The sequence below is a fragment of the Rhinolophus sinicus genome, chromosome 3, assembly GCF_057876585.1.
Source record: "Rhinolophus sinicus isolate RSI-liver-muscle chromosome 3, RSI-T2T, whole genome shotgun sequence".
Lineage (NCBI taxonomy): Eukaryota > Metazoa > Chordata > Mammalia > Chiroptera > Rhinolophidae > Rhinolophus > Rhinolophus sinicus.
The window spans coordinates 165,418,339-165,431,404 of record NC_142503.1 but is presented as its reverse complement, the minus strand read 5'-3'; the positions used below and the strand labels follow the sequence as shown (position 1 = coordinate 165,431,404).

Here is a 13,066-nt window from a genome sequence, read left to right as displayed (position 1 = left end):
ACATGATTTCCAACTTTTGGTATGATCAGTCTTTTTAATTTTAGACAATTGAATAAGGTGTGTAGTGATACCTCATTATGGTTTTAGTTTGAATTTCCTATGACTAATAATGTTGAATATCTTCTCATGTCTTTGTTTGCCATCCATATATATGCTTTGGGGTTGTTGTTTTTTTGTTTTGGGGGGATTTTTTTGGTCCATTTTAAAAATGGGTTGTCTGTTAATAGTTTCTTTTGATAACTCTATATTCTTTAATGCTTGTTAAGAGCATCTGTGAGCAAAGAAAGGGAATGAGAGTTGCGGTAGAGAGACTGATGAAGGGTAAAGGTTGGAGTGGTATTAAGAAGACCAGGAAGGGAATTGAGAAATACCAAATTTATGTTTGATTATAAATACCAGTATTTATAATCAGTGGAGATTTAGCAGATTTAAGGTGGGTTATGCATTTCAACTCCCAGCTGTGTATATCAGATAATAAGCATTACTCTGAGAGCTCTCGTGAATGGAGATTAAAAATAGGCAACAATCAATTGATAAATAATACAAGAAGCAATTATAAGAAGTAGAGAGGTAATTTTCTAACTTTTAAAGAAGGATTTTATTTCCTCAGCATGACTACTACCGTGTTTCCCCAAAAATAAGACCTAGCCGGACTATCAGCTCTAATGCATCTTTTGGAGCAAAGATTAATATGAGACCCAGTCTTATTTTAATATTTAATATTTTAATATTTAATACTTATATTAAAATAAGACTGGGTCTCATATAATATAATGTAACATAACATAATATATAATACTGGGTCTTATACTAATTTTTGCTCCAAAAGACGCATTAGAGCTGATTGTCCAGCTAGGTCTTATTTTCGGGGAAACGGTAATAATGTTTTTACTGAGTTAATCAGCAGCAGCATTAACATCAAAATGGACATTTATTATTGTGGGCTTACTGTGTGCCAAACACTGCGCTTAAAAGTACTTTACATGCATTTTCATATTTTATTCTCACCTTAAGTATAGGATATAAGTCTATTCATATTATTCCCATGTTACAGATGAGGAAATTAAGGCTTGGTAGGATTAAATAACATCTTAGTGGTTCATTCAACCAAAAGTGATGAAACTGGGATTTGAACTGGTCATATTTTATAGTGCATCTGTTTTTGATTTCCTCATCCCCACCCTCCAATAAAATAAAGAATACTTTTTGTTCTGAGTTTTGCTAGAATACCCTTTGTTCATTTGGTGGCTCTCAAACTTCTTTGACCATGACCCACAATAAGAAACGCATTTTACATGGCAGCCCAGTGTACATTTGCTATATGTATTTATGTGTGCGTGAGAGAGAGAGAGGGAGAGAATTTCACGACTACATTTGGTTTTACTGTGTACATTATGCTTTATTTTCTATTGGTTCTCTCTTCTCTCTTTCTGATCACAATCCCCTAATGGACTGCAATCCAAGTCAGAAAAACCTTGATCTACTAACGCAGTAGTGTTGTAGGCAAATACAGAGCATTGTATGTACATAAGAGGCATTGAGGGTGGGGAGGAAGAGGTGTAAGTTACCATTTTGATAATACCTGAATACTGCCTATGTCTTATACAATGTTGATTGCTGGAAAAAAAACCAAGTTGTCTTTTTTTAAAGGTAGACTTGAGCTGTGATGTATTTGGTTTTTGTTTTTAAAGCTCTCTGATCCTTCTGATCTACCAAGGAATGCCTTTAGAATTTTTACCATTCTTGTGGAATTTTTATGTATTGAGCATATTGATTATGCTTTGGAAACAGGACTTGCTGGTAAGTATATTTCTGTTATCCTTTGTATTAAATTCCTTTTATCCTGCTTGCATATGCATAATGTTGTTTTTATATATTCAACTCTATATGTCAAATTCAGTTCAGTGCAATGAATAATGCTTTTTGAGCTTCTGTAATGCAAGGATTTGCCAGGTGCCAAAAGCTATACAAAGACACAGTTCTCTCATAGTACTTACTACATCGAGATGGGCAGGGTAAGCTACATAAATCACTACAGTATATGGCAGAATGTAGTAAGTACCATGCTATAAGTTATAAAATGTCAAGGGAACAGAAATGAAGGTGACATCAATTCTGGTTAAGGCAATTGAGTAATGAAAGGAAAATATTTGAAAATAAGTCTAGAAAGGAATAGATTCATATTAAAATTTTTCTTTTGCTTTGGGTCTTTTGGATTTACTGGTATTAATAGTGTATTAATGATTTCTTCCCTAAATTCCAGTGCTGCTAATCCATTTGCCTCCTTAACCTATCCACCTGTTCCGTGTGCATCTCAAATTTAACAAATCCCAAATGAAACACTTTATCTTCCACCTAATCCTGTTCCTCTCCCATTCTTTCCCATGTCTTTAAAAGGCATTACTATTTACCAGTTGCTCAAGTCCCAAACCCAGGAGTTGCCAGAATTCTTCCTTTTCTTTAACTGTGATATATACTTCCCAAAATAACTCAAATTCATCTACTTTTCTCCATCTCCAGTGATGCCACTCTAATTTTAGACACCATCTCTGTCCACTCCTAACCGGTCTCCCTGTTTACATCCTTGATTCTCCAAATTACTGACTGAAGCAGTTTGGTTATCATTATCCTGTTTAAGATCCTTTAGTGTCTTCCTATTACTCTTAGGGGGAAAACAACAACAAACTCTTTACAAAAGCTTGGCTTTTGAGCCCGTCTCCTTATGTATTCATCCTCATCTCCTATTGCATTTCCCTTCTCTACCCAAGGCACTCTGACCTTCATTCTTTTTCTTTACTCAGGCTCTTGGCATGTGATGTTTCCCATCCCCCAAACCCTTTACCTTCAGCTCTTATGTCTGTCTGGCTTTTCAACCTTCTTATCTCAACTAAGACGTCACCTACTGAGAGAGGACTTTGTTGATCATCCTAGTTAAGTAGCCCTCCTCTCCCAGCCTTGTTACTCATTATGTCATCATTGGATTAACTTTTTTCATAGTACTTACCACAGTGACATTTTCATCTGTTAATGTCTGTCTCCACTCACCAGAATTCATTCATTCAGCACATACTTAACTAAGTGCCTACTTCTGCACTCATGGAGCTTACATTCTTGTGGGAAACATAGCCAAGTGACTAGGAAGAAAAATAAAATTGAGTAAGATAGAAAATAGTAATGGGGAGAGATGGGATGGGGAATTGAAGGGCACAGGGCTTTTTTAGAAAGGATGGTCAGAGAAAGCCTCTTTGAGGAGACATAAACCAGAGTGAAGGAGTAAACTGAATATTTGGAGAAATAGTATTTTAAGTAGAGAGAACAACATATAAGCTCTTGTGGGTAGGACTCTTATCTGTCTTATTCACCATTATAGTCTAGCACCTAGAAAGCACATGTAGCAGATTCTCAAAAAATACTTATTGACTGTATATAACATCATTCTGTAAAGTTTCTGACTTTGAAGCAAGTTGTCCATAATTTAGTAACCTGGTGGTTTATTCTTTCTCACTTTTTTATATAGTTGTTCTCATGGTGTAGATGAGTTTTGTATCCCACTTTTTTTGGTTTGTTTCTTAATTACAGCAGACTCTTGACATCAAGTATTTAATATTTGCCATTTGCAAATGATTTAAAGATGTGGTAATTTGTATTGGGATAATAATACTCACCTCAAAGATGTGAAGATTTAAAAAGATAATGAGAAAAAGTAACATGAATTTGAATCCATATGGTATGAAGGATTTCTTCTTTAGCTAGTATGGAAATCTAGCATCTTCATTTTAACAGCAGTGTTTACAATTTGGAAAGACTTAGAAAATTTCATGGTAGGATAAGAATGTCCCTTATATTCATAAATATTTTCCGTGCATCTATTTAGTTCCTACTGCTATTGTTTTTAGTGATTATATAAAATTCTGTGATACACATATGTGTAAAGTTTAACCATCCCTATTATTTAGACATGTTGGATCTTTTCAACAATTTAGTAACATAAATAATACTACAATGAACAGTGTAAAGCTTAAAGTGTTTTCTTTGTTTTGAATTATTTTCTTTGGATAAAATCCCAGAAGTGAAATAACCAGATCAAAGTGTTTTACAATTTTTTAAAAATTTCTATATATATATAAACTGTTTTCCTAAAGGATTTTTCTCCCATTAATTTACACTGCTACTGGTATATATGACTATCAGATTTTCTGTACATCATCGAATATTCTTTTAAGGCTTTAATAATTTAGTGGTTAAAATATGCATAAATATTGCCTTAATTTTCAACTCTGTCATCAGTAGCAAGGACTAGTATTTCCTACATGTGTATTGACTTTATTTTTGTCTCTTATAAGTTTGTGTTGGAGGCTTTAATTTTCCTACCATTTTCCTAAGAAAAATAGTGAAGTGTATTCATGGCTCAGGTCAGTCATTGGGCACAAGAGAGTGGGAAAGGGAAGGAGAAGGTATAGTTCAAGATGATTCATTAATTGATTTATTTTTCAGTCTATTCAGCAAATTATGAAGATTGAGTAGATGGTGAAAACTTGGATGAATTTTCTTACATTATTAACAAGCTTAATTTTACTCTTCTGTCCACAAAAATAATTGCTGATGTATTAAAACAGCAGTTACTTTTATTCATATTGTATATGTAAAACCACATTCTTTTTTCTGTTTCCAAGATGAACTTCCTGAAGTATGATTCTAACATATACATGCCTTCCAATTTTAGGAATTCCTTCTTCAGATTCTAGGAATGCAAATCTCTATTTTTTGGACGTTGTGCAACAGGCCAATACTATTTTTCATCTTTTTGACAAGCAGTTTAATGATCACCTTATGCCACTAATAAGGTTAGTCAAATTGTCTGATTTCCATTGGTATTTCAGTGAAGATTACAATATTCCACATGTGTTTTTGTTAAATTTTAAAAGTAATACATGTTCATAAAAACATCAAACAGGACAGGAAGGTGTGAAATAAAAAGTAAAAGTCCTTTTCCTTCTTCCTAGCCTGTCTGTTTTCTCTTTCTACTGTGGTATTATTTTTGTTGTACTTGAAAAGACTGAATATGTCATCAACCTGTATCTGATGTGAAAGAGGACCTCTAGCTTGTACCTATTTATTATAATATAAAAACATGCAACACAAATTTTATGAGATTAATAGGACAGGCTTTGATGAGGCATTAAGTAAGGTTTAGTTTATATCTTCCTATCAATTTACATGAACTTTTAAAGCACATGAGGATTAAGTAAGGTAATGTATATGTTATCATGTTTTATAAAATTGTATGGGTAGTACTATTTTTTTTTTTTTTTTAAAGATTGTATTGGGGAAGGGGGGAAGGGGAACAGGACTTTATTGGGGAACAGTGTGTACTTCCAGGACTTTTTTCCAAGTCAAGTTGTTGTCCTTTCAGTCTTAGTTGTGGAGGGCGCAGCTCAGCTCCAGGTCCAGTTGCTGTTTTCTAGTTGCAGGGAGCACAGCCCTCCATCCCTTGCGGGACTCGAACTGGCAACCTTGTGGTTGAGAGCCCGCGCTCCAACCAACAACTGAGCCATCCGGGAGGCAGCTCAGCTCAAGGTGCCGTGTTCAATCTTAGTTGCAGGGGGCAGAGACCACCATCCCTTGCGGGACTCGAGGAATTGAACTGGCAACCTTGTGGTTGAGAGCCCACTGGTCCATGTGGGAATCGAACTAGCAGCCTTCGGAGTTAGGAGCACGGAGCTCTAACCGCCTGAGCCACTGGGCCGGCCCCACTAGTACTATTTTTAAAGAGGAAAAATATTCTTATAAAAGATAAAATTCTAGACACTTTGTTATAAACAAATATGCCAAGAAATTAATCCAGAAGCAATCTCAAAAATAAAAGATCACTTATGATGTCTGAATCATACTTTGAAAGGAAATTTACTTTTTAGAGAGCTATAATAAAGTCACATAAAGAATTCACATAACTATTGTGGGTTGCATATTCCTTAATATTTTGGGTCTTTTTGACATTTATATAGCATTCAGAAGACAAATATGATTTCCAAGTTTTTGTTTTTCATGTAGGAAAGCTAAATACAACTGGATTGGCAGTTAGTCTCCAAATTTTAATTAGTACAATATACTGTGTTTTTAAGACTAGTGATATTCTCTGAGTTTTCTTAACTATTATACCAGATATTTAATTAAAAAGGAAACCAAATAATCCCAAAATTTCAAAATTATATTTTTATTAGTATATTGTTAAGGGATGTTTCCTCTGAGATGTAAGTAACAAATCTAAATCTTCGTCTTCTCTATGAACTGGTTGAATTTTCCTAGTGTGACTATTATAATAATTGGGCATAGTGAATTCTAAGTACAGTTGACCCTTGAACAATGAGGAGGTTAGAAGTGCCAATCAACAACCCCCCACCACACCCCTTACCCCTACAGTCTAAAATTTATTTATAACTTGACTCCTCTGAAACTAGCTACTAATAGTCTACAGTTGACCGGAAGCCTTACTGGTAGATAAATAGTAGATTAACACATGTTTTGTATATTATATGTATTATGTACTGTATTCTTACAATAAAGTAAGCTAGAGAAAATGTTATTAAGAAAATCATAAGGAAAAGGAAATATATTTACTATATTTATTGAAAAAAATGCACATTATTAGTGGACCCATACATTTCAAACCCATGTTGTTCAAGGTCATCTGTAATTACTTACGTGGTTTTTGGATTTGTGAGTCTATTAAAATTATGTGTATGTGTTTATAAATGTATATAGCAATACACATATGCACATGAAAAACTTTTAGAATTGTAAGGCTACTAATGTGATTTTTTTTTCTTTAAATATTCAATAGCTCTTCTCCTAAGTTATCTGAATGCCTTCAGAAGAAAAAAGAAATAATTGAACAAATGGAGATGAAATTGGATACTGGCATTGATAGGCAAGTTGTTAGTTTTACTTTTTCTCTTACATTTTTAAAAATTGTAAAAACACCATTATAGCAGCATAAAACTGGTTTTCAGAGAAGAAAAGATTTTATCTTAATTTCACCGTCCTGCTATAATGTTTGACTTTATTTTTACATGTTGTTTTCATCCTTATTAGATTTTTTTTTATTGGATACCCAAGCTTATTATTTCTCAAACTCAGTATGTTTATTTTTTTAATTTTCAGGTGTACAATAGATTTATTTTTAAACCAGATTCAGTTGAAAGCCTTTTTTTGTAACGCCCCTACTCCTTCTCCCTATCTCTTTCCCTCCTCCCAAACTCCTTAAAAATGGTATGTAACATAGAGGATTTTATTTTCATTTAGAAATTACAGGCTTATATCTGAAATGCTTTAAGTAAACATACTAATTTTCTAAAGGTAACTTCCATTAAGTGAGTGCAAACTCTACATTCAAAGATTTTTTGTAATATTTATTGTAGTTAATTACCTATTCATAGTGTAGAGCAGTGGTCTCTCTTTTTTCTGAGATGATAGTGGGCATATATTTATTGATGATGATAATAGCTACCCTGTATCAAGTATTTGCTATATGCCAGGCACAGTGCAAGGAACTTTACCTGATTGATTATTAGGTAGAAAGTATCTTTCCATTTTACAGATGAGGAAGTGGAGGCTTAAAGTAATTTGCTCAAGATCACAGTTTCTGGTGGTAGAGCTGGGACTCAAATTCTAAAGCCCATGCTACTAGGTTTGGGCATATCGTTTTAATTTACTGTAATTATATTCCTTTCTTTTCCATTCAAGAAAGCATGTTCAAATGCAGTGTGTTATCGTGCTGTTCTAAAGATAACCTGGAATCCACTCTAATTTATAAAAAAGTAAATAATTTTTACTTTCTCAATAGTAACAAACTTACAACTCACCTCCACTTATCTTCTTATTAAGATCAAGAACTACCATAGAGTATGTGATAATAAGGGAAAGAAAAACAAAATGGGAAAATAAAACTGGAAAATGTAAGGATATTACAGAATTAATTACTGAGATGAGTTTACTGAAGAACTAATCCTTAGAAGAATCCTAACAACTAGGCTCTCTGTTTTTAGTCAGAGCTACATGAGGTTATACATACGCAGAGGTTCAGTTAATAAAATTATAATGTATACATATACATTATGTACATTATAATTATCACTTTAAGAAGTATGTATTTTCCTAACTAAAGCCTTCATATTAACTTAAGTTGTTTCTTCTTGCTTTGCCTCAGAATACCTGAAAATCACATTTGGGAGGTGGGGATCTTGAATATGTTAAGCCTTCAAAAGTACAGGAAATACATATTTTCTAATTGTTTTCTTGATATATATTAGGTAATTTCTTTTCATCTTTCCATATAAGTCTTAGTCTCAAAGTCTTTGCATGAGTTGTCTAGTTGAAGTCACAGTGGTCTGCGGTGGTCTCTTGAATGTAAACTTCTAATTCTCCTTTACTTATGTATAGTGAGGCCTAGAGGTGAGCTCAGCATTCACCTGCATCCTTGCTGATATGTTCAGACCAATATCCATCTACTGTTAGGCCAGAATTCCTTTGATTTTGAAGCTCGCATCATCTTCCCTTTGCTATTGTTGTTGTCGCTCAGTCATTTATGGCAGTTTCCTACATTTATTGAGGATTTGGACATCTGACTCATAGTTTTTCTTTTAACCTTATGTCTTAGGTTATTTCTACTTCCATGTATGTGACCCATTCGTTTTCTTGATCATCTCCACTTTAGCTGCCTACTTTCATATCCTACCGTTATCATTGGTATCAAACTTTGAACCTCAATACCCTACTCAATGCCCACAATCTCCTATTCTTCCAGCTACACATACCTGCTTTCTTACCTCAGCAGGAACTCTAGCCCTTAATAGCTTTTGCCAATCTGTTACCGTTTTGCTAGCTTTACTTTATTCATTATTGTGCTTTGATTGCTTGGTCCATGTCTTGAATTATTCTCTCATAATTACCCCAAAATCCATTTCCTTTAACCATAACTGTCTTACAGATTCTAAACTCTGAACCAGTGCAGTCTTTTTTATTCCCGTAACTGGGTGGCTGATTGCTGTTGGAAAATATAACATAACTCAAACATTACTGGTGCTGTTACAAACCCATTGTCTCGTTTCTCAGCTAGGTGTCAGTACCACTTGTCTCCTGCTTTTCCTTAGACTGAAACTCATGTTCCTCTTACCTGTTCACAGGCTTCTAATTTTTTTAAGATTCAAGTAAAGTATTGGGCAAATGAATCTTTTCCATTTTGAGCAGGAAGCTAATAAAAAACCAAGAATTCTTTGACACCAAGACCTACTTTTTCTAAAATCTACAGTCTACTAATAGTAAAATAGTTTTATGGTGATATGAAATTAAATACTTTTAATTTAATTTAATATAAATAATATAAATAAATTAAATGGATCAAATATATGGTGTTCTTAATTCTCTAGGACATTAAATTGTATGATTGGACAGATGAAGCATATCTTGGCTGCAGAACAAAAGAAAACAGATTTTAAGCCAGAAGATGAAAACAATGTTTTGATTCAATATACTAATGTGAGTAAAATGATTTGATATGCTAGTAAGGGTATCTGCTTTGTTACAATTTTTGTTAACATTTTTATTGGTATATCTTCCCATGCTTTAAATTTTTTTCTTTTATACTTAGAGATTAATGAGGAACTATATGTATTTACTCCTTAGCTAAGCTGATACACATTTCTATATAATAAGTGTAGAAAAAATTTTACAGGCCTGTGTGAAAGTCTGTGCTTATGTAAGAAAACAAGTGGAGAAGATTAAAAATTCCATGGATGGGAAGAATGTGGATACAGTGTTGATGGAACTTGGAGTACGTTTTCATCGACTTATTTATGAGCATCTTCAACAATATTCCTACAGTTGTATGGGTGGCATGTTAGCAATTTGTGATGTAGCTGAATATAGGAAGTGTGCCAAAGACTTCAAGGTATGTATTCACGAACATCTAACTTGTAAATAGGCTCAAGAACATAAGTCAGACCATTAAAAATCTGTACTGACTTATAATCATTATTAAAAATTTTTTAACTTTTGTGATATTGTAGTGAGAAATAACATTTCCTAACTGAAAGGTGTTGTTCTAATCATATTTTCAGTATTAGCACCTTTTTGCTTCGTGCTTTGTTTGAGACAAAGCCATATTTCAGTTCCACAGTCCAAATGACCATGTTGACTTCTATTACTGATGCTATATATATGTTACACATCAGCAGAATATATTCCTTCTTCGTGTATATCTCTCTAAAATCACTTTTCCTTAAGGTTAAATTATTTAAGGAAAGTGCAAAATTAATGATAATTAGTTCTAGTCCACAAAAGTCCACAAAATGTTACTGTTGAAGAAAATTGACATAATATGAACCTTTTCAAAAAGATTATAACCAAGTTTATGTAACAACTGAAATATTTGAGTTTTAACACGTCAGGAGCTTTTAAAAATTCGAATATATTGAACTCCACATTAGTAATTACTGACTAAAAGTACGTATGTGAGAAGAATTTGCAAACCAATTGTAACCCTAGAAATTATTTTGTTTCAATATTATTTTTTTCCTTCTCTTATTTCAATTCAGATTCCACTGGTATTACAGCTTTTTGATACTCTGCATGCACTTTGCAATCTTCTGGTAGTTGCCCCAGATAATTTAAAGCAAGTCTGCTCAGGAGAACAACTTGCTAATCTGGACAAGACCATTCTTCACTCCTTCGTACAACTTCGTGCTGATTATAGATCTGCCCGCCTTGCTCGACATTTCAGCTGAGGTTGAACTTTGAAGAGAAATGTGTTATACTTCAGCAGGCCTTGGTTGATAGAAAGCACAGGAGATACGACATAGCCAACATTTTATGGAAAAATGACTGTTTGGGAAAACAGCAGCCATACTTACCCTTGAGATTTTTTTTTGAAGTTTGGACACTACTAGCCATATTTTATTTTTTCCCCTTAAGTTGAATTTTAATTCCACTCTTGAACTTACAAGTTTCAAATTCTGTGAAACTACTCGTCTCGGTTTTCATCCTGGAAAATGTTAGTGTCGGAAGGCAAATGCAATGTTACCAATGTTCTGGTTCATGTTCTTTAATTTAACATATTGCATTGGGAAATTTCACCGTCCTATTTTGTATTAATAATGGGTCAAATACAGTAAAACTACATTTATTATTTGTCAATTTTAATGACATTTTCAGCACTGGTAATTGTTAGTCAAATTATTTTAGGTTTTCCTAGAGAATTTTTGCCTCTTTCAAAAGGTTAACAATCGAGCATAATTTCTGTAGTAGGTTGATTGGATTTTTTCTGAGGTACAACAATAATACTATTCCAAGAAAAATGTTATAAACTAAACTAAAATGATGAAATGTTTTATGTATATATTAGAAATGGATCAAAATACATCTGCTTTCTGGGTAAAAAAAAACTTAAAAGTTTACTATTTCTTATTTGGTAAACAAATTTTAAGTCAATGCTAGCAAGAAATTAATAAAACTACCTTATTTTATATTTTGCTTACGATGAGGAGGACCTTAATTAACATAAGGACCGTATTTATTCATTATTTTAATATTATAAGGGAAGTAAAAAAGTGAGGTATAGTCTAAATGGTGCGTATTAGAAATACTGATAAAATTTAGCAACAATGCAATCCTTTAATATTTGTTTTAATGCTAAACTGGAATAAGATGGGATGGCTAAACACGCAGGTAGTCTTTTATTTTAAGAGGAATTGGAAATTGATAGATAACGTTCTAAGTCTAGAGACAAGGTTTGCAAAGCTAGTTGGTTTTCAAATCTATAGTTTCTGTCATTATCTTTTTTCAAGGCATTTCTGAATCAATTCCTACTGAATATAGTTCCTTGAATTGGCTTAATATGGTGACATAATAAATCACTTGTAAAATGTTAAACATCAAGTGAAATTTAGAAAGGCCATTACTCTATAACTCTATAAACTTGCTCTCTTAGCTATATGTAGTGTTTCGGCTTCCATTTTGTTCATAGTCTTACAGGAACAGATAAACTTTAATGTTCAACTCATTCTTGGCACTTTTTTTCTTTTAATGTAGGCTTTTTGGCCTAATTTTGGAATACTTTTTTTTTAAGAATATATTTCTGAATGGTCATCCACTTTATGAAAACTTTCAGGTCTAGAGCTACCTACTTGTTTAAGTTACTATTGACTGAATTTTCTTTATTTTCTATTTAGCTCAGTGTTATCAAGGTAAGCAAGAGAAACGAAGTATGCCAACTTTTATCAAAGCATTTTAGGAAATTATGGCAGCTTTAGAAAGCTCTCTAGTTTTCTATTCCTTAGCCAAGGGAGAGCCAGAACAAGTTTTGGATGCGAGAGAAAGTCATATGCTTGTACTATTGCCATTTTAGAAAGCTCTGATGTGAATTTAAATTATACCTCTGTTACTTAAAGCCAACAATTTTAAAGCAGTAGTTTTACTGGACATTTGAACTCTTTGTACACGGTATCAATTTGTAAAAAAAAAAAAGAAAAGGGGGGAAAATCTCAAATAAAACACGAGAGAACATTTTAAGACTTCCAAATCAGAGAAGTGCGTAAATTATTTTGTTTGGATTAATTTTTAAAATGTACAGCCTATACTTGTTGCATAGATATTTTGTTAATTATTATGCTTGAGTTCTGTGCAATATTTTCCATTATGTCCATTGATAGGGCAGTGACAAAACTCATAAGTGAATACTTAATTTAGAAGTGTTAACATTAATGTTCAATAAACAAATTCCCTGCAATTGTTTTTATTTTATTTCACTTCATTTTTACATTTTAAGGACATCCATACTAAATTTTATAAATTGTTTTTTATTAAAATTTTTAAGACGTTCCTTATTTTTCATAGCATAGATCTTTTCATTTCCTTTTTTACCAGAAAAATACTTGACTATAAAAATACTTGACAAGATTAGAAATTTCACCTGAACATTCTTTCTCTAAAAAAGAAAAATATTGTTTTAATAGCAATGTGCATTCTTTGTGTTCCAATTTTTAAAGTATTTTTCATATTTATAGCCACTATA

At 32.8% G+C, this 13,066-nt stretch overlaps 1 protein-coding gene across 1 annotated transcript in view; it reads left to right on the top strand.

Annotated features, from left to right (window-relative positions):
• Positions 1–12,781, top strand: part of EXOC5 (exocyst complex component 5) — a 40,480-nt gene extending 27,699 nt beyond the window's left edge. The window contains exons 13-18 of the mRNA XM_019725787.3: positions 1,692–1,800; positions 4,724–4,844; positions 6,842–6,928; positions 9,426–9,534; positions 9,731–9,946; positions 10,593–12,781. Coding sequence (XP_019581346.2) covers positions 1,692–1,800; positions 4,724–4,844; positions 6,842–6,928; positions 9,426–9,534; positions 9,731–9,946; positions 10,593–10,781 — 831 coding nt within the window. The 3' untranslated portion in view covers positions 10,782–12,781. The remainder of the gene's footprint in view (positions 1–1,691; positions 1,801–4,723; positions 4,845–6,841; positions 6,929–9,425; positions 9,535–9,730; positions 9,947–10,592) is intronic.
• Positions 12,782–13,066: the final 285 nt, after the last annotated feature.